Here is a 22,983-nt window from a genome sequence, read left to right as displayed (position 1 = left end):
AGGACAATACAGAACAGTGTTTCCATCTGGTACTGAGGCTATGTTTATGAAAATAAACATGAGGAGCTAAGGAAAGAGATCACGTTGCAGTGTCATTTCTTATGATTACGGATTGCATTAAGGGGGATGACAAAGATGTCGAGGGTCGACTTCAGAGAAAGAAATAAACACAACACAGAAACTTCACGAACACAGATGCTAAAGGTGATACTGGCTGATTACAGAAACATCTAACACCAGGGCCCAGGAGTTCAAAACTTTTAATCCCTATTGATTGATTGATTGATTGAACATTTTAATGAACAGATTGCAGAATGGGAACGAATAAAGAAAGCGGTGGATCCGCAGCTAAGAGACCAGCAGGCAGGCTTCCGGCCCAATAGATCATGTGTGGACCAGATTGCAACCCTCCGAATCATAGTCGAGCAATCATTGGAATGGAACTCTCCACTATACATCAACTTCGTAGACTATGAGAAGGCATTTGACAGCCTCCACAGAAACACCCTCTGGAAACTGCTTCAACACTACGGCATACCGGAAAAGCTTGTCAACATCATGAGGAACTCCTATGAAGGAATGACCTGCAGAGTCATACACAGCGGACAGCTCACACAAAGCTTCCAAGTGAAGACCGGAGTAAGGCAAGGTGGTATCCTGTCCCCTTTCCTCTTCCTCCTGGCCATCGACTGGATATTGAAGACCACAACAGCACAGAGGAGAAACGGGATCCAGTGGACACTCACAACACAACTGGACGACCTAGACTTCACAGACGACCTTGCCCTACTATCCCACAGTCGACAACAGATGCAGGAGAAGACTAACATACTGGCAGACACCTCAACACAACTAGGTCTCAACATCCACCAAGGAAAGACCAAAATACTCAAGATCAACACAAACAACAAAGACCCAGTAAACCTGGAGGGAACAGCACTTGAGGAAGTAGAATCCTTCACCTACCTAGGTAGCATCATAGATAAGAAGGGTGGCACGGAGGCAGATGTCAAAGCAAGAATCAGCAAGGCAAGGGCCTCATACATCCAACTAAAGAACATCTGGAGCTCCAAGGTAATCAGTCAGCAGACAAAGATCAGACTATTCAAATCCAACATCAAGCCAGTACTCTTATACGGATCAGAGACGTGGAGGACAACCAAGATCACAATGACTAGAGTGCAGTCATTCATCAACAGATGCCTGAGGCGGATCCTGAACATCCACTGGTCAGATACCATCAGTAATAATGATATCTGGCAGAGAACGGGCGAACAACCAGTGGAGGAACAAATCAAGAGAAGAAAGTGGGGATGGATCGGCCACACACTACGCAAACCAAACACCAGCACCACCAGACAGGCCCTTAGATGGAACCCCCAAGGCAAAAGGAAGAGAGGCCGGCCCAAGAACACCTGGCGCAGGGACTTGGAGACAGACATCACACAGAGCGGACTGACATGGAAACAGCTGGAAAGCAAAGCACAGGACAGAGGACCCTGGCAAACTGTTGTTGACGGCCTATGCTCCCCCAAAAGGAGCAATAGGCATAAGTAAGTAAGTAAGAATGGGTACAGTACAGTACAGCTCAATACACACAATTGTTAAGGGGATGCAGACCAGAGAAAGACTTTCGTCTTGTTTACATCAGGGTCCCCCATTTTCAATTCATAATGAGTTGAAATGAATGAATACAAATCTGATCCAATCAGATAAGAATTACAAGTTTTGAACTCTTGGGCCCAGGAGATCACAGGGGTTAGCCCTAATGACCTGAGGTTGGTGGTCCCATGACTATTCAGAAAGAGAATAGAGCAAGTCGGAGAAAAAAGAGGAAGAAAAAGAGAAATAAAACCGGAAAAGGAAAGAGAAGGAAAAAAAAGATAAAATCTCTTTATGGTCATTGTGCTGAGATAGATGACGTTGTTGTGCCCGCAACTTTCCAGCACCTGATGACATGCGTCTGGGCGTGGTTGACCATTTAAGTTTAAATGGTAGAGTGACCTAATAGGGTTGACTCCATTGTTTTGAAGTACATTTCATCTTTTAACATCCTATGTTCTTCTCGTCTCGTTTGTTCCCCAATCCCTTCTGTCTCTTGCTCTCTTAATTTGCTTCTTAGGATCCACGGTTGCTGAGAGCGGAGGCAGGAGGGTGAGGGGAAAGGGTGACCGGTCAGCAGGGGTGTTGGAGATGATTTGTGTCTGAAATTGTGTTGCTTTGTTTGTGATTTTGATGTTGTTTATTTGTATATATACCAGGGGAATAAGTGACTCTTAGTTTGCTGTATTTTGTTTAGGTTCTAAACATTTTTAATCTCTTGCCCCTCGAACCAATTTGATGGTGTTTCATTGTGTGGTGTATTATCCCTTTACATGATTGTAGACATTTGTATTTTGTATTTGTATGTTCTCTTATCTAAGGTGCTCCCATGGTCGAGCGGACAGTGCGCGGAGCGGACTCTGCGAGGTCCGCACGGACACTTTGAGCTTTCATAGTCGAGCGTACCTCCGCGGACCAATTTCCTACATGTCTCGCGCCAGTTTACACAATTTTCCCCACGCTGTTCAACTACTGTCATGTCGTCGTCATCCGATGTCAAAATAAAGAGTGTTATCTCCGTTTCCAATATTTCGAAATAAAACTGCCAGTTTTACACACTTAATTTAGAAAAGCCATTCAAACATCTCAAGTTTCTTCAGATGATGAAAAAAGACATCATGGTCCAAATGTATATGAATTGGAATGGGTGACGAATGACGATTAGCGATAGTAAAACAAAATTTAGCGTCATCTACCTGCCAACGTTTTACCAGACCAATCCTACCCATTTAATCATGATGAGACCGATGACAGTTGTTTACAGTCAAAGTTTTGCTTGTACACGGTTGCGATTCCCCCTCCTCGCAGCTTTTGAATGTGTAATGTTTTTAATACAAATAGACCTCCTCCTGAGGCGGCTGGGTGGCGTAGCGGAGATTGCGCTCGTCACCAATGCAAGAGACTCCGGTATCGAATCCCAGTCTCAGCATTGCCTTCGGCTTGGGCCGGCCGTCGTACTGGCTCATTTGGCAGAGTCAGCGGGTGGAAGTCGATGGGTGGGGATTGGACGTTGTGGACAGCGACCCCTACAGGTCGGTTGGGAGACACCTGCACAGCAGAGACAGGAAGTGGCGAGGGTAGTGTGAGACTCCCATGCGTTACACCTCGCCAATGAGAGTCCGCGCTGGCAGGCGAAAAGATGTGACAGGCTGCCTCCTCATGTGCCGGAGGGAACACGTGATGCAAGGCTTCTATCCTCTCTACAACCGACCAGTGGGGGGCATAGTCGAGCAACGTTCAAGACAGGGGAGGGGAGAATTGGATACACAAATTGGGATGGGACAAAAATAGAAAATAAGGAGAAAAAGTGGATAAAAGAAAATATATATAGACCTCCTGTTCACTGTAAAGTGCCACGTTTTGATATATTGAGCTTTAAGTAAAAAAATGTGGAACTCACAACACCAACCTAAAACCCATTCCTCTCCCAAACCGTTCCTCCAATTGTTTTATGTTGCATGATGATCATGAATACATTTATTATGTATTGTATTTTTCATGTTTAATATCAACATTATCTGTCCATCCTCAGTACACTTACTATAAATATACTATACTTCATCTGGTCTTTCCAAACGTACACACGCACACACACACACACACACACACACACACACACACACACACACACACACACACACACACACACACACACACACACACACACACACAGAGAAACGGAGAATGCCTCCCCCCTCCTCCTTCCCAGTCCCCACTTCTCTGTCTGTGGCTCTGAACAGGGTTTGCTTGTTGTTAGTTTACGCAAACGTAACATTAATTTCGGTCTTTAACACGACGTGGTCATAAAGGAATGGCGAGGATCGCAAAGCCTGTTAGATGCATTTGACCCGTTGCGGAATAAAACAGCAGGGATTTGTTTTGGGTCGCAAAATAGGCACACTAGCCTTGCTCTGTTTCAGACGCTACTGCTGTGTGCTGTGGAGCCGAGTGGATACGACTCCACAGGATTTTCAAAATAAGAGTATCGTAATATGAATCAATCTTTTTACGTTGCATTGATCCTATTGGATCATTGATAATAGATCGATATATCGATCTGGATCGATGTATCGTCCCACCCCTAGTCAATGTGTGTGGTCCATGTCAAGTCCTCGGATATGTGGACTCTGAGGTACTTAAAACTGTTCACTCTCTCGACCGGTGCCCCGTCGATGCTGAGGGGGCTGTAGTCCCTGGCCTCTGAACTCCTAAAGTCCACAATCATCTCTTTCGTTTTGCTGACGTTCCGGGAGAGGCTGTTCTCCCGACACCACCACGCCAGGTCCTCTACCTTTTCCAGGTAGGCCCTCTCGTTGTTTGCAGAGATCAGGCCCACCACAACTGTGTCGTCAGCAAACTTGATAATTGTGTTGTTGTTCCGCTGTGCCACACAGTCATGTGTGTACAGCGAGTAGAGGAGGGGGCTGAGAACCCAGCCCTGGGGGGCCACTGTGTTGAGAGTGATGGATGAGGAGGTGCAGTTGCCTGCTCTCACCACATGGGGTCTTCCTGTCAGGAAGTCCAAGACCCCCTGGCAGAGGTCCCTGAGCTTGGCTACGAGTTTGGAGGGGTCTATGGTATTGAATGCTGAGCTGTCGATGAATAGCATTCTCACATAGTTCCCCTGCCTTTTGTCCAGGTGTGATGCTGCTGTGTGCAGCACATGGGCTATGGCGTCTTCCGTGGACCTGTTGGGGCGATATGCAAATTGCAGGGGGTCCAAGGTGTTGGGGAGGGACGTATTGGCCCACAGACTGACAGGAGCACACCTGCACTCCATACCTGACTAACGAGAGAGAGAGAGAGAGAGAGAGAGAGAGAGAGAGATTCAGATTCAGACAACTTTATTGATCCCGCGTGGGGCAATTCATATTTGCAGCTTCACCAACAAGCAACAAAGACAAACAAACAACAAAACATCTCAACGACATCACGGCAAATAAAAAGAGAAACACTCCATGTGATACACAATCCAGCAGTAAAAGTAAAAGTAAAAACAGACAACCAAGTGCAAAAGGCTACTTAAAATGACTACCGTTTGTGTTTAAAAGTGTGATAGCCGAGGGGACAAAAGATTTGGCGTAGCGGTTGGTCCTACTTGGTGGGACGTCATAACGGCGGCCAGAAGGCAACAATGAAAACCGCTGAGACCGAGCATGGAGGGGTTGATTAATGATGCTCGTCCCCTTCTTGACCACCTGGTCCGTCCAGAGAGAACATAGGTCTCTCTGTTTTACTCTTATTTTGGAGCACACTTTCACTATGTACTGTAGGCTGTTCCCATCTTTAATAGACAGGCCACTGAACCAGCAGGTAAAAGAAAACGTTAGGAGGCTTTCAATAAAAGAACTATAAAAAGTGCTCAGGATCTTCGCACTAACATTAAAAGAGTTCAGCTTTCTCAGCAGGTAGATCCTCTGCTGACCTTTTTTAACAATAGACTCTGTATTTAGGTTGAACTTCAGTTTACAGTCAAACACAGTTCCCTGGTATTTGTACGATTCAACAATCTGGACGTCCTCATCGTGAATTACACTAGCTACACTGGCTTGATGATCGGGGTTGTGTCTGAAGTCAATTATCAGAGAGAGAGAGAGAGAGAGAGAGAGAGAGAGAGAGAGAGAGAGTAGCCAGGCAGAGACTGTGATACCATACTTAACTACTGCCTATATTGCCTGCCTACAACTGTCCTACACTGTACTCATAACTACCTTCATTATACCACTATATCCAATCTATAGTCTATCCATATAACACTGTATCATAGCAATGTACAATAACACTGTATATACATTTATCTATATCTGTATATCCACACTGTACACTGTACATTTATTTATATCTGTATATATATCCATACTTACTTGTATTAGTTAAAGCACTGGCTAGACTGGTTTATTAATTATTACCACCAGTGTATTCATACTTTTTACATACTGTAAATAATAATACTGTACATCAGCTTAGCATATACTCATATTGACATGTTATACTGTATACTGCAATGCACTTTGCTGCTACTTTGCACTCTGGTTAGATGCCAAGTTAATTTCATTGTACTCTGTGTTTGTACTTGTCGATAAATCTAATCTAATGTAATCTAATTTGTTACCAATATGGGCATTAGTGGCTGGGGCAGCGGTGGCCTAAAGGTTAGATAAGCGGGCTTGTAACCAGAAGGTTGTCAGTTAAATCCCCAGGACTGGCAGGACAAATCTGGATGAGGAAGTGAATGAATAACACTCTCCTGTCACTGAGTACCAACCACTGAAGTGCCCTTGAGCAAAGCACTTAACCCCCAACTGCTACAGTCAGCAGCTCAGTGGTCAACAGTGTCAGACTATATGGTTGTACTGGGCAGCTGCTCCCAGGTGTGGACGTGTGAATGTGTGGACGTGTGTGAAGCAGGATGTTGCTGAAAAACAGCATCCCCAGGGAAAATTAAAAAAGATAATCTTTATAATTATTGAGTTGTATTTGACAGATTGGACATTCTACACATATTCCAAACATACACAAACACACACACACACACACAAACACAAATGACATACAAAAGTACAGATACTGTTTTTTTCCTCCTGACAGTAGTACGGTACGGTAAACGGTACCCTATCCCCCCTCCTCACAGTGAACTGTGGTGTTCCACAAGGAAGCATACTAGGACCGCTACTGTTCCTAATTTATGCAAATGATTCACAAACAGTACTGTATTTGCAAATCTGGTATGTCATAAATTGTAGCAGTACTGTCTATCTGTCATATGATGAATTGAAAATGGGGGACCCTGATGTAAACAAGACGAAAGTCTTTCTCTGGTCTGCATCCCCTTAACAATTGTATGTATTGAGCTGTACTGTACTGTACCCATTCTGCAATCTGTTAATCAACTTTTCAATCAATCAATCAAACATAAACCGGATATTTGTCCAAACTAAGCCTGTAATGTCTTGTTTAGCAGACTATGTCTAGTCTCAGTCTTGTCTTCACTATGAATTGAAAATGGGGGACCCTGATGTACAAGACAAACGTCTTTCTCTGGTCTGCATCCCCTTAACAATTGTGTGTATTGATCCGTACTGTATTGTACCCATTCTGCAATCTGTTAAATAAAGTTTTCATTCATTCAGTCTCTCCTGTTCCAGCCATATTTGCTTGTGTTGATCTTATCCAGTAATTGAATTCTTGCCATTTCCCCATCCTCCATATTATTCCTTTTGTTTCTGCTTTACTCATGTGAATTGGAACATTTATCTGTTCTCTATTTACAGCTAATTTCCTCTCAACCGCACATGAGCTGGAGAATCCACATAAAACCGGACTTTTTGTGAAGGTGTGTGAAGACCTGAGGAGCAGCTGATTGACATCTACCGGCTGATTTGCTGATTTTATTATTTACCAGTCAGTCCTTATAATATACTCTTGCTCTGTCTCATGTCAGTCCTTGTTCATTTTCTATACCTAACTTGTCTTGTCCTCCTTTGCTCGCAGTTCCCTACCTGGCTATCACACGCACCCTGCTCCCGTGTTCTGGATCCCTGTGTATGACATTCGCCTGCCTGACTGCTCTTTTCCGTGTTAATCCCGCTCCCGGCTATGACCCCCCCGCTTGTCTGACCAGCCTGCTACTCGTCTACTCCCCGGACTGTCTGAGAACCTAGCCCCCATCACGACCCCCTGCTTGTCAGACTACCCGTCTGTGCACCAACTCCCTGGACTCTCTAAGGACCTGGTTACCGTATTCTCCGTTTTCCAAATAAATATGCCCGCTATTTAGGTTTTCTCTGATTCAACATCGTCTCTGCCTGTTTGTGTCTGTATCTGGGTTCTGGCTTTAGTTAAAAGTAAACATTACAGTATATACATATCCGCACATAGGCACATCTACTTATATCTACATGGTATACACATACATACAATATGAATACATTTATGCTGCACACCTAATATATCTATTGTGAGCTGATAAAGAGTGAGTGGGAGTTAGTCGTTCAGCAGCATAAGTGGGATTTGAGCATGTTGAATCTAGAGGGTGTATGTATGGTTGTAACTAACTGTAACTGTCCTCTACTACTCCCATGACTGCATATATATCTGTGTCCACTGGAGGGCGCTATAGGCGGAGCTTCTACTGTCTACGCCAGGTTGGGAGTATATAAGTCTTGGTTCCCTCCTACTTTTTCTTCTTCCCACACATGCCTCTCCCGGAGAGGAGAACACATGAGCTGTTGTGGTATGAGTCAACGTGAATGAATAAACCGCTGCCAGCAGAGCAAGGCCACAGATGGAAACCATGCCTCTTGTACATATTATTGTCGCCCCATAGCCATTTCTGTTAACAGAGCATATCCAATATCCAGCCTATCAGGTTAAGATCTGATAGTCAAGTGACACAAAGGGTAGTAGCTACAATAAATGAGCAAGGAAGAGAATTATTCAGTCTCTACTATTACAGGTTCTCTTTTTCAAGAAGAGACATAAATAGACCCCAAACATTGTAATATTCCTTGAGATTTTGTTTAATACTACAGTATATGTACATTTGTCCAAAGCCAGGCATGATGATCATTATTTAAGCCATTGAATAACATATGGTTTGATTTCCAATAAATAATGATCAAGCGCTTAGCATGAATAAATAATAAAAATAAAATAAAAGTGGATTGTTCAGTATTAATTCCCAAAATACAAAGTTTGGGGTGAGTAGGAATGGGTTTTGTGAGAAGTGTTTTGTGAGATAAACTGTATTATATCCTTCCAAAATTGTTGGATCTTATTAAGCTTTACTGGAGTTATATATGTTCTCAGTATCCAGTTATTCTATGTCTAGTGTTTATTGATACTTTGAGTCTTCTTGCATACTTCTCTCCATTCACAATCTAGAATTTCCTCATAGTTCTTTACACCATGCTGTTCTCTTAGTCAGAGGATTGTGTACTTTTATTTTAATACGTAAGTAGCCTACATTCATTATCAAATACTTCTCTGCTACTACTTAAGTATAATTTTAAACGAAGGACTTGTACTTTTATCAGAGTACTATTTTATCTGGGCATTTATACTTTTACTTAAAGGTGCATTATGTAGTTTTGTGAGAGTAAGATAAGTGAATAATTTCTAAGCTATATTTATACAAACTATCCTCAGAGGGAAATTGGATCCCTGTAACACTGTTTGAAGCTTGAAAACTACTTGAAAAGTTACTATCTCATTGCTGTTGTTTACAAAGGCTTACGTTCTATAAGTATATTCTAGGCTTACGTTTGGTTCACAGTGCCTAAAAATTATTTTGTTTAAATTTATGATAACATAAGATAGAACAATTCTAACAATTACAGTAAATGTCTTCTGCAGACTCCACAAACAAATCAGCTTCCTCCAAAACTGCACAGTGCACCTTTAAGGACCTGTGTACTTATTTGAATCTCTTAATTGAATCTCTTTCCTTCTGTTTCAGTTTCAGAAAAGGAAAGTAACCATTGTAGCACCACTGGGATCACTACAGTAGAACAAAAAATGCTCCCATTCCGTCTCTTTCTTTGAAAGGCGGAAGGACATTTTTAACATTATCTATTACATTGCAGATTTGCCCAGTAGTTAGCTGCTAGCTGTTTTCTTCTGATTGTCATTGGCATCTCTCCATAGACATCAACCTGTAGAACCTAAATATATCATAGTATTCCTATGACGTGGTTTGATTACAATGCAATCACCTGTTGTGATGTCTGTGATTGAATACTATGAATATAATGTGGCCCGGCCCATCCTTCTCCACCTAAAATGTTGCCCCTGACATGTGCTTAAAATGACAACAGGTGCCTCGGTGGTGGGTGGAGCGAGGTACTGACGTGGATTTATGCAGTTTCCTCTCCCCGCCACTAGATGTCACTCACGAACCAAGCGTTATTTTCCAAAAGAGCACAAACACACAAAATGCTATGAATTATAATTTCGTATGACCATCTCCCTTTTTTAATAATCATCCATTTATAGATCGAGTCAAGTTCGATTAGATGGATCGTTGGTGTATAGTAGTAGCCTCTTATAAAACTCGGAAGTAGACCAAAGTAGGCAGTCTCTCTTCCTGTGGAGAATCTTGAACTAGGGGAAAGGGCATCGTCGCTGTCATTCATACTCTGTAGACACAAGTGTAGCAGGTAACATCAACTCCCTAGGCTAACGTTACACTGGTCAGTGTTCCTACGTTGAATACATTACAACAAGCAGTAAATACAGTTTCAACTTGAAGAAAAGAAGAGAGAAGGAAAGACACAGCGGCAAAAAAAATGTTGCAGAATACAGGGCAAGTCAAAGCTTTGGTTAAGTAGCAACTAGCTATGCTAGCTGGCTAATATTAATAAATGGTACTAATACTTGGCCTTTGGACTTTTGTTGAGGCTTTTGCTTTGAAATTCATTAAATGTTCTTGCATTTGATCAAACTATTTGATTGTTTACGCGGTAGCTGCGGTATTCATGTGACGTTACTATTGCTTTGAGCCACTCTAGCTCTGGTTGGTTATATCGTTGCGTTATTATTACTGCAGACTTTAACGCCAACCGATTGAGTTACGTTTTTAACCAGCTAGCGTTAGTTCTGGTGATCGTTTCTGGTTGGTTTAATATTTAATAACAAAGCCAGGTTAGACGCCTTGTCAACTAACCTTGCAGTTACGTCACGACCTTTACCCTACAATCCGTGTTTCCACTGCATGGCCAGTCAAGGCCAGTCAGGAACCATTAAGACGGTGGAACAATATTTCTGTTATTTCATAATGCGTTTTTGTTTTGTATTTGAATCATAGCGACAATCCACTAACTATATTGAAAGTGATTTGATACGAGGTATCAGTCCTGCACTATACACATAACATAATATTATCTCTTTCTCCCTCTCCCCCCATCCCTCTCGTTCGCAGGAAGCTGGCAGGGTGCACCCTGTTCATCACAGGTGCCAGTCGAGGTATTGGTAAAGCCATTGCCCTGAAGGCAGCTAAAGATGGAGCAAACGTCGTAATAGCAGCCAAAACAGCAGAGGCTCACCCTAAACTGCCTGGCACCATCTATACAGCTGCAGCGGAGAGTAAGCACGTTATCCTATCCTCATTGCATATCGGTCAGCTACATTTTCAGTACATTTGAAACAACAGACCTGATGTCTTCTGTATCCATCAACAATTACTGGTACCCTAATACCTTTCTTTACGGATTTACTAAAGACAACAGGTCTACAAGCATTGATAATATAAACTGTATTTGCTAAACGTTTTGTGCGTAGTCGAGGCAGCAGGGGGGAAGGCGTTGCCATGTATCGTTGATGTCAGAGATGAGAAACAGATTGGTGATGCTGTGGAACAAGCCGTAAAGAAGTTTGGAGGTAAGAGACAAAACACACAACATACAGTATACACACACGCACATAGCCCACATGCACACACACACACACTTGCATACACACACACACACACAACACACATCCCACATGCACACAAACAACACACTCGCATACACACACAGCCCACACACAGCCCACACACGCACACACACGTGTGCACACACACACATATGCACATGATCAATTTGTTTCAATCTCTTTGAGAAACACAGCCCGATCCCACATACACACTCACTCACTCACTCATTTCTCTCTCTCTCTCTCTCTCTCTCTCTCTCTCTCTCTCTCTCTCTCTCTCTCTCTCTCTCTCTCTCTCTCTCTCTCTCTCTCTCTCTCTCACACAAGCATGTTAGAGGTAAAGTTATAGACATCTTGAATAATAGTGTTGTGTTTGTGTGTGTGCAGGGATAGACATCTTGGTTAATAATGCCAGTGCCATTAACCTGACTGGAACCTTGGAAACTTCCATGAAGAAAGTGGACCTGATGTTGGGCGTTAACCTCCGAGGGACATACCTCACGTATGACACCTTCAATTCAGCCCTTTTCGTTTGTTAAAGCATGGTGTTTAACTTTTCTCAGTCGCCCTTTACTCCATAAGAAAAAGGAAGACTTTGAATTGCAACTCTATATTCACTGCATTTCGTGGGTTTGTTGGTTGGTTTAGTTGCATATATACATTAATTCACTGCAGCTCGTCGAGAAGCAGTTATTTTCAACGGGGCAACTACACCAACAGATATAAGAATGAATATCACCAAAAACACAAAGCACGAGTTTTCAAATAGTTAAATTGCAGCCAGGAGGCGTGAATATTAAAGGCAACCAACTTGTGTGCTGAACGAAAAGCTGAACACAAGTTGGTTGCCTTTAATATTCACGCAGCCAGGAGAGCTGCAGGCAACGTGTACTCCCAGAAAAACGCAACCCACTCAATAATGGTCTTAACACACAAGATTATTGATATACAGGTTGAAGCTAACTAGAATAGGCAATGCTTTATGGGATAAAAAATGCTGACTTATTCTATTCATAGCATTCACAGACATCTTTGTCATAAACAACAGGTGGTTGTAAACAAAGGGCAGGTGATTATCATTAAATGACAACTGTGGCCACTACCCAGGAAGAGAAGATAAGATATTCCTTTATTGATCCCCTTGAAAATCGGGTGTCATAGCAACATGGGGGGGGGGGGGGGGGGTACAGGCAGGGGCGTAGCTGTAGAATCTGGGCCCTATGAAAGAATGTATTTGTAGGCCCCCAGTGAATTCGAGCGAGCGAGAGATTTTTTTTTACAATTTTATTTATTGATGAAAACGCATAATATGGTTTTTACCTATACATTCGGATCAGCAGTTCAGCACCTGCACTGTTGGTGGGTGAGCCTAGTAAAGGATGTCGCATTGCGTTCATCTTCAATGAATGGACCAATGCAATAGTCTACCAAAGCCCCCCCCTCTATCTCACACACACACACACACACACACACACACACACACACACACACACACACACACACACACACACACACACACACACACACACACACACACACACACACACACACACACACACACTTCAGAAACAAACATAGTATCAATGAGAGCATCAATAATACACCTGAGTGATGTCTAGTAAAAAAAGATTTTATTTATTTTTTTTATATTTTTTTGGGCCCCCCCCCCCCCAGTGCTGGGCCCTTGGAATCATCCTAAGCTCCCCCCCCAGCTACGCCCCTGGGTACAGGTATGGGCAGGGTAATAGAAGAAAGACATAAATATAGGCAATACAATTAAATCTGAATATGAGAAAAATAAACAATGTAAACAAAGGTGCAGATGAGGGTCTGTATGCCCTATCGGTTATAATATATGTTACAATAAATATTAATATAAAAAATGAAGCTAATGAAAATTGAATATTTTGTCAAGATTTCTCTTAAAGGAAAACTCCAACATTTTGGGAAATTAGCTTATTTAACATCTTCCCTGGAGTTAGACAAGAAGATACATACCTTTTTTGTCTCTGTGCATGCATTTAGCTTAGGGAACAGTCGCTCCGTTAGCGTAGCTTAGCTTCATCACTGGAAGTGGGGCGGAGTTAGAGCCTGACGTTCCCTACAGTCCCCTACAGTCACGAAATACACTCTAAATACAACTCTAAAACGTTCCTGTAAACATGTTGTGACCTGTGTATTTACCACGTGGAGAAATAAAAAATTATTGAATTCGACAATTACGTTTTCTAAGCAAATATACTCGGAACAATTTTTTGCCTAACCACTCGAGTCTCTGGGCGCAGTCAGTGATTTCTACGTGAAGCTGTGTATGTTGACATTCTCATTCATTCAAAGGATCCGAAACGATTGAAGTTTATGGATACCATGACTTAAAATCCTCTTATCTTGACGATTAAAAGCCTCCCCAATTTAGAAAACAATATTCCAATGGCTGGTCTTGATATACTGCACGCTAACGGAGCTAACCAGCAACCGGACACTCAAGCAAATATAATGACTTCCTTTCTGGGGGGGTTTCAAAATAAAAGAGCGACGTCTATAGCAGCGGAATACGTTTATTTTGTACATTATCTAACGTTAACACGAACCTAAACTAACGTTACAACTAACCTAAAGTTAGTTTAGGTTCGTGTTAACGTTAGATAATGTACAAAATAAACGTATTCCGCTGCTATAGACGTCGCTCTTTTATTTTGAAACCCCCCAGAAAGGAAGTCATTGCTCTCGTTATCTGCTTGCGTGTCCGGTAATCGTCTTTTTTCATAGATCGTGAGATATGCTGCGTTAAATGCAATATGCCCAAATCGTTCTGGTTGATCGCCTGAAACCCCAAATACTTCCAAATCAAAGGTATATACCATGTACATATGTGTCTTCACAAAATCATCATGGGGGGGGGGGGGGGCATTTTAACTAGAAACTGCGATCGTGTTTGTCGAGCATGTTTTACGTCCGGTAAAACACAACACTGTGATCGGTACATGGAGAATTATCCAGCGCCCTTCCTACAGAGATATTATTATTATTATCATTATTATAGGGGCACTTATTATACAAGTATTATTTATCATCTGGTGCCACCTAGTGGGCATTTACTGCAACTGTGGGACGCCAGGGGACTGAGATGTGGACAGGTGAGACTGAATCAGCGTCTGTGTGACGCACTATTTAAGAGACGCTCTTGACCATAGGCTGTAAGGTGAAAAGCCCTGTGGGAGGGGAGCTCCAGTAGCTCACCACGTACCTCGAGCGCTATTTCGGCGCCGGGGACAACCGTGCTCGTCACGGATCTGGGGTTTAGCGAGTTCGAATCCCGGACTGCAGCCGTGCCTTTCCCAGAGTGTCTTCCCCCCCATCTGAACCCTTTCAGCCTGTTTCTGTCGGTCATCCTTGACCAGAATAAATGCGATAAAAAATGCAAAAAAGAGCCAGGGGAATGGCCAAAGTTTAAAAAAAAGAAAAGCCCTGTGGGCGAACTCTGACTGGCCAACGGTACGTTGCATTGTATGCGCCGTTAATATCCGCATTTATCCTTTGATTCATATATCTAGTTACTAATTGATGCCGTTTATTTCCTTTCCTTTGTATAGGTAAATAATCTGACTACTAAATGCTACTGACTGTATCGACTCTGCTGGCTAAGTGCTACTACTACTGGCTAAATGCTACTACTGCTGGCTAACTGCTAAACAAGTACTACTATCTACAGACTTAAGCTGCTACCAGCTACCAGCTAACCGCTTGCTTGATTGACCACCTGGTGATGATGGCATGACAGTTATCCAAATAACAGAATGTTTGGACATGGAGTCCCAATAAATGAACATTCTTGCAAAGTCTGAATTGTTTCTTTTGGTTCAATTTATAAGTCGTTCGCCTACACCCTTCCAATGGGGACATTTAGTTGACTCATTGACTGAGACCGCTAGATAATTGGACAGTACAGAAGCATGTTTTACGTAAAAAAAATACCAGCAGGTTACCTAAGATAGACCTTACCTCAGTCAGAAAGTACTCCAAAATGAATAAATCCCATGGCGATCACAATTACTCGTGTATATTGGGCATGGCTACCATACGGGAAATAATAGCTCTGAGGCACCAAATCTTCCACCGATTGCTATGTTGTGATCCACTTCCAAGACTAGAGTCTTCTGTTCCGACATGTCAGCATTTACCTATCTGCTGACATGCTGTCAATCTGCTCTTTACCTATCTGCTCTTTACCAATCCGCTCTTTATATGCTCTCTAAGCCAACCTCCAACTTGTACTCCTCTGAGAAGCAGTCAAAAATATGTGAAGGTCATGCTCCCAAGCCAGCCTACATGGGAGTTGATGGTGACTGTTTTGGGGAATTTGGAGCATGGATGCGCTGATGAGTTTAGGCTACGGTTTGGATTAGCCCATGTGTGAAAAGGCGGAGTAATGTGGGAGGAGAATAATGTGTGGATATACCCTGTGTGGCACCATTGTGCAGGGCTGGGTATCATTTGAAAATGTTCAATACTGATGATGCCCCCCCCCCCCCCCCCCCCATACCTTATTTTGCTGAGTTATGTGTGTGTCATGTGCTATGTGAGCCAATCCGAGGCTTTGTTATTACATTTAGGATAATTTGGGATTGTGATTGAACAGTGATTGTATCTTGGAACAAACATGCTTATTGGCTCACTGACACTCATGAGCATTTTCCGATGCTCGACAGTATTGGAGCCATTAGATCGATACCATGAAAGTATAGAATTTCGATACCCAGCCCTCTACCATAGTGCAAGGAGCAGTCGTGCAAGCAATACCACGGGAAGATGCAGAGAGAGAGAATATGATAATAATAGCCTTGTAACAAATGAGCTTTGGCAATACAGCATCATGAGTGGAATGGAGTGAATTTGAGTGGTTTGAGCGACGGATATTAACATGCGCTCCTTGCTCAGGGGAATTTACCGCGCTCTCACTCTACTCCACCCACAGGTTACACCTCACCTGTTGACGAGCAACAATCCTCACTTTGCATGTATGTGTGTGTGTGTGTGTATACAGGTCGAAGCTGTGTATTCCACATCTGTTGAAGAGTAAGAACCCTCACATCCTCAACCTCAGTCCTCCTCTCAACCTCAACCCCATCTGGTTCAAGAACCATACAGGTAACCATAGCAGGAACAGTAGCCACCGTAGAGTCTCCACCGGTTCCAATACATTGGTCACTATTTGATCCACGGCCTTGAAATGAATCCCATCTGGATTGAGAAGAACCTAAGAATCACCATGGCCACCACATGGGTAACCATAGCAACCAGACTGGTAGCCGTAGCCAGTGCCACCACAGTGATCCACCATACAGCCAACATTATAGATTATCATAGCACATACCCGGGTAACCATATAAAACACACAGGTAACCATATCAATTTGTCAGTTTACTTAACCAGGCAGCCCAATTAACCCTTTAATCGCCAAGGACGACTTTAGACGTCATTCCTCGCCATGCGTAATCTGCCAATGACGTCGTACAGCGTCTTTGAGATAAATATTTCAAAAATCTGTCATGGCAATCATATTTCACCCACGGAGACTTGAGATCTCCTGTAGATCTCCTCTCAACTCTCCGACGGTTCAAGACCGCCATCTGGTGGCCGATCGGCGAATCGCCAAAACCGGAAGTGAGCGACTCCATCTTGATACACTGGATATCGATCCGTTGCCAATAACTCGATAAACATGATTTGGACGTATATAGTATTATACAACCTGGAACTAGACCAACTAGATCGACATCCCATAATAGCGAACTTTCTGCTCCACACTGATCGCCCAACGCTACGAGGAAGCTGCGGTGAGTTTCAGCGTGTTTGATTATTATTATACATACAAACTGCTCTGATCAACATATCACCCATACTACATAAATGATTTAACGTCGGCCACGGACTTATAAACCCCCCCCCCCCCCCTACATCAAACTACATTTGATGATCTAATGTATGTATTTATGGCTATAACTCACGTTCTATGGAATGCTGCAGAAAACGATAAAAACATATTTATACTTTAGACCATATTTTAGTATGAATGTGTGAATGAAAAAGTAGAACGTTGCTACATCCTAAACGATAGATACTTGATGTTGAATGGGCCATAGTAATGTCAATTTAGCAATACAATTTAAAAAGTTATAGCCCTGCAAAGAAGGGGAACATCTCCATAGACTTACAGTTGTGGCAGAGTGGATTAAGATCAGAATAATCTCTGGCAGATAAAGGGTTAACACATCCACCGCCGGAAACGCTTTAAAATGTTATTGCCCGCCATGCTTTGACCGCCAGACCACGCTGTACAGCGATATTGAGATCAATATTAAATTTTTTCGCCATGGCATTCATAATTCTTATATACACCTCCGGCACTGCAGCTGGACCCTACGGCTCAATACAACGACGGCTCAACACCGCCGCCTGGTGGATGGTCGGGCGAGTTACACTGGTAAACAGGATATGGCTGCTGTGCGTCGATTAAATTCATCCGGCCGTCGGATATTGTCGCAAAGGCTCCCGACAGACACTATAGTACATATGGATCGCTTTATAAACTTAATAATCGATAATCGATTTCGGCGTTTATTGCGACATACAAACTGGAAATGGACCTAGGCGATCAACGTCCTATACCTGGGATCTTGCACCGCCAGTCTCATTGACGCACGGTAAGAGGACGCTGATGCTATTTTCAGCCCAATTGTTTATTAATTTCACTGCAAACCGATCTGATCAATATATCACCCATACTACATAAAGCATTTACTGACGATCACGGAATTATAAACGACCCCCCCCCCCCTTTCATCCGTGCATGATGACGCATAACGTATAGGATCATATACAGTTGAATTTTTTAATATAGCGTGTATCAGGAATAAATGGCAATTGATAATCTATATATGCGTTTATGCCTACAACTCACGTTCTATGAATTACTGCAGAAAACGATAAAAACATACTTATATTCTAGAAGGTATTTTTGTAGGAATCTATGAATGAAAAAGTATAATGTTCCTACATCCTGAACGATAGATAATCGATGTTGAATGGGCCATAGTAATGTCAATTTAGCAATACAATTTAAAAAGTTATAGCCCTGCAAAGAAGGTGAACATCTCCATAGGCTTAGAGTGGTGGCAGTGAGCCTACATTGATGGATAATCAATGGCAGGGAATGTGTTAAGGAAATTATTTTTCTCTTTCTTTTTACACTAAGTACAACATGCGTCTTTCTATCCATTTATTAGTGTATTCTAACTATGTATCCCCATCTGTCTTTTCTAGCCTACACCATGGCTAAGTATGGCATGTCGATGTGTGTTCTGGGAATGGCTGAAGAGTTCAGAGGACAGATTGCCGTCAACGCACTCTGGCCAAAAACGGGTGAGTCAATCACACTTGTCAAAAGTCTTACATTTAACAATCAGAATCTTGGGCCTTAAAAAGGTCTTGAATATGATTTTGATGGGGTCTTAAAAATGTGTTGTATTAGGAATAGAGTTGTTCCGATACCGATACCAGTATCGGAAATGCCTCCGATACAGCCTAAAATGCTGGTATCGGCGAGTGCGCTTCAATTCTATGCTCCGATCCCATATGACGTAATTTATCAACAACACGTGCGGTATCCTCCTGCTGAGAGTGAGCATTATAAAACAAACGTGTTTTTAATTGACCGTGAATTAAAGTGTCAATGCTGTTTGTCATTTTAACAGCAGATACTTTCTTAAATGCCATCGTCCAGACAGAGCGGTGTGACGGGGAGCTCTGATGTGTTCGCTTGCTGGTGTTATTAGCATTAGCTGAAGAGCTAGCTGAAAAGCTAGTTTTAGTTTAGGTCGCTTTCACATATAGTTTTGGTGGACTCGGTGCGGTTCTGGTGGTGAAGTTGCAATATTGTTGCATTCTTCATTTGGTTCGTCTGCATTCACATAGCAATTTGTCAAGCGCACCGAACTTTCTGATCAATGTCACACGGTCGAAAAGGGCGCTCGTCTATTGGACACAATGGAGAGTGGAAATCCCTCCCCTTCAGAAAGTGAAATGTGGAAATACACAAACTGCGTAGCCGTGAGCAGGCGTGATAGTAGCAGAGGCGTGGCATTGATAGAGAGTGGAAATGTGTGTGTGGCTGCGAGCCCGTGTGTGTGCGCGCGCGTGTGTGTGTCTGTGTGTGTGGACTGCGAGCCATGTCTGATTCCAGATCAGCGGATCACCCAAGTCTGTCCACGAGACATGTTTACACAGTGTGCTTGTAATGCCGCGCGCCACGGTATTAATAATAAGCCGTGTTTTTTTCTTATTCCTTCTACCCAAGATGCACAGTTAGATATATAGATAGATAGATGCAGTGTGCTGCGCACTGCGGTATTAATAATAATAAGCTGCGTTGTTCCTTCTACCCAAGATGCCTGACTGACTACGTTTGGTCCGCGTTTGGTCCGATGAAGGCGAACCGAGACCTATGTTTTTTGGAGGACCGAGTTCGCATGTTTGGTCCGCGGACCGAGTTCGACTGCGCATTCACACAAACCCGAAAAACCGGACTATCGACTTCTGGTCCGATAGTCCGGACCAAACAGCCCCTGTGTGAAAGCGACCTTAGTTACCTTGGCTAAAGTTGAGGCTATTCATAATCCAGCAATAATGGCTGCAGACCTGCAAGCAAAGTACAGCAAGTTGGCAAAGGAGCAGGCATGCAGTCGTGCACAAACGCGGTTAAACGGCGTTTAGGTATGTCACTGAGGCAGAAGTGCGCGCAATGATGTGCACGCGCGCGCACAAAAATACGTTCACAATTGTCACTGAACTCGTCGCGCCGTGCGATAAGTACCCGGCCGGCACTTATCACCTAGACTTTGCATAATAATAGGATACCGATCAACGAGAAGTGCCAAACCAAAATAAAAGCCCTGTAGGCTACCAATTGGTGGGGGGTTGGTGCCCGACTGGAAGGATGAGACAAGTTGTGCTTCAGTCTGAAGGAGACTGTCCTTCTGTAAACTAAATCTAAGTTACATTGTTAATTTAGTTTGTATTTACTTTTCTAGTTTAAGTTAATTCAATTAAAGAAATTGTAACTACAATTACATTTAAAACATTGTTATGCATAATAATCATCTGTTCTGTGCGCAACCGAGGGAACATGTATGCGCGCGCAGGAGCGCGCGTGCACGTGGCGTTTGGGCATTGGCCATATTACGACTGCATCACTGCAAAGGAGTATTCCAAGGTAAATCACTTTTTCACCAGTAACGTTACATTGTCTTTCCATCTAGCTCACGTTAACGTGGCTAACCTAAGTGTCGTCACTGATCGACCTCTCGCACACATGACATGTTGCGGACAGCCATACTGGTGACAATGTTTAGCTTTTAGTGCCAAAGGTTAAGAGTCTGAGGCGGAGTCTCAAAAGAGAATGTTGAATATTTATTGTGCATTAAAAATCACAACATACACACTAGCTAACTGAACCGGAGCAGACTGGATAGCAAGTGCAACAACGTATAACGTCCGTGCGGAACCAATGTCCCAACAACCGTTCCGTGGGTGAACTCATTGAGCATAGTTGTCAATTAATGATACTAATCTATACAATCACCTGTTGTTGAATAAATACCATTACTTTCTAGTTATTACTAAAAAACAGTATATAAAAAAATTAAAAGTTTTATAATATATATATATATATATATATATATATATATTTTTTTTTAAATGTATGCACTGGTATTGGCTCAGAATCGGATCGGGAAGGAAAAAATGGTATCCGTCTATCTGAACATCTCTAATTAGGAAGTTACTTCTATCTTGTGATAATTTCCCTGTATCTCGTTTAAAGGCCCACTTGCAGGTTAAACCCTACTCTTCAATTATGGGTAGTTTACATCATTGGTATCTAATTTTATTATTTATTTTTTTTCCATTTGACGCCGGAAATTCCACTCAGAAAGGGTTCAAAATGTCCACGCACGAATAACATGTATGGAGCCAATCAAAAAGCTTATCAGACGCTATCAGTGCCGTGACGTAGGGGTGGACGGTATGGTCTAAAATTTATATCGCGGTATAATTTGAAGCATAGACGGTAACGGTATATATCACGGTATCAGTGTTTCCGTTAGAATAATTTTTTTTGCCTGATAGGCAGGCTATATAAAGAATGACATCCTCAAGGCATGTAGATTTATAATATTTTAACTTAAAACTAGGCTACTTTTGCGTATAAAGTCATTATATTCCAAATAAAATAAGTCCCGAGTCGAGACTCCGTGCTGCTCCCATTGCAAACAGCGGGGCTGGATTTTGCTAGAAGCATATGTAGCTGCAGAGCCGCAGAGCCAGTGGCTCTTTCAGGTCATTCAGCCGTTTGGTGGGGGGGCGCTGTTGAGCGGGCCTGTGACCAGACCTGAAAGAGCCACTGGCTCTGCGGCTCTGCAGCTGCATGCTATTTCGCAAATCCACTGCTGCAGCCGTCCTCCCGTTGTTATCATAACACTACACACATATCATAATGTTTACAGCAAACTGTAGTTGATCACCAGGTATGTTTTATTAACGTAGAATAATTCATATAAGAAAAACGATAGGTAAGATCTCTTACCTTTCTCCACTGGTTAAAAATGCCAGGAACTGAAATTGAAACTTGCTGTGCGCCGCGGTGATATGTGTTTATTATGAAATGACAATGTGTTGACACGCCCAGTGGGCCCACTGCGCGAAGCCTCCTAAATAACTTTTTCCAGTTTGCACATATCTATCTATGACTAATTCGATCTATTTTTAGGGGCAAATGCGATTGAAATAGTCGCGCTGTGGTTACATGACGTCATTGCTATTTTAGAGCTGCTCTACCGGTTAGACGGTATAGTCAAAATCCATACCGTAGAGCAAATTCATACCGTTTATACCGTATACCGTTTATACCGTCCACCCCTACCGTGATGTCACTGCAGGTAACTTTCCCCTACCTCTCATCCACTACAATGGAGTTTGACGAGTGCAGAAAGCTATTTCCTTGATCCAAATGGACGCCTTACAAGACGCAAATGGGTTTAATCGTCGGAGAGATTTTGATGGACCAGCTACAACTGCATTTTTGGTTGAAACAAGGTAGTTATAAGGTTTTTAATGTCGTAAAAAAAGAACTACATTTACCACTAGGCAGCCTGTTGTTCATTACAGCAGCGCTATTGGTCTGTTAGGCTGTTGCCTGATCCCTGTCCAGGTCATAGTACCAAGCTGGCTATATGGCTCTGGCTAACGTTAACGTTAGCATTATGTCTACTGTCGTGAACCATTTTAAATCGGGGCATGTAAAAGAGTTTGGGGAATGAGTAAAATGTGCAGGTCCTCTTCTCAGACCTGTGGGGCAAAGCGTTACAAGCTCAAACACCTTATAACTACTACTACTGTTGTGTCTATAAGTTC

At 42.7% G+C, this 22,983-nt stretch overlaps 1 protein-coding gene across 1 annotated transcript in view; it reads left to right on the top strand.

The window, feature by feature from the left end:
- Positions 1-10,197: 10,197 nt before the first annotated feature.
- hsdl2 (hydroxysteroid dehydrogenase like 2) overlaps positions 10,198-22,983 on the top strand; it is a 33,093-nt gene continuing 20,307 nt past the window's right edge. The window contains exons 1-6 of the mRNA XM_084325285.1: positions 10,198-10,405; positions 11,021-11,184; positions 11,380-11,478; positions 11,902-12,016; positions 16,559-16,662; positions 18,838-18,936. Of these exons, the coding sequence (XP_084181411.1) occupies positions 10,389-10,405; positions 11,021-11,184; positions 11,380-11,478; positions 11,902-12,016; positions 16,559-16,662; positions 18,838-18,936 (598 nt within the window). The 5' untranslated portion in view covers positions 10,198-10,388. The remainder of the gene's footprint in view (positions 10,406-11,020; positions 11,185-11,379; positions 11,479-11,901; positions 12,017-16,558; positions 16,663-18,837; positions 18,937-22,983) is intronic.

The sequence above is a fragment of the Notolepis coatsorum genome (genome assembly GCF_963971535.1).
Source record: "Notolepis coatsorum genome assembly, chromosome: 11".
Taxonomy (NCBI): Eukaryota; Metazoa; Chordata; class Actinopteri; order Aulopiformes; family Paralepididae; genus Notolepis; species Notolepis coatsorum.
The sequence above is the reverse complement of the archived record's forward strand: the minus strand, read 5'-3'. Positions and strand labels throughout refer to the sequence as shown.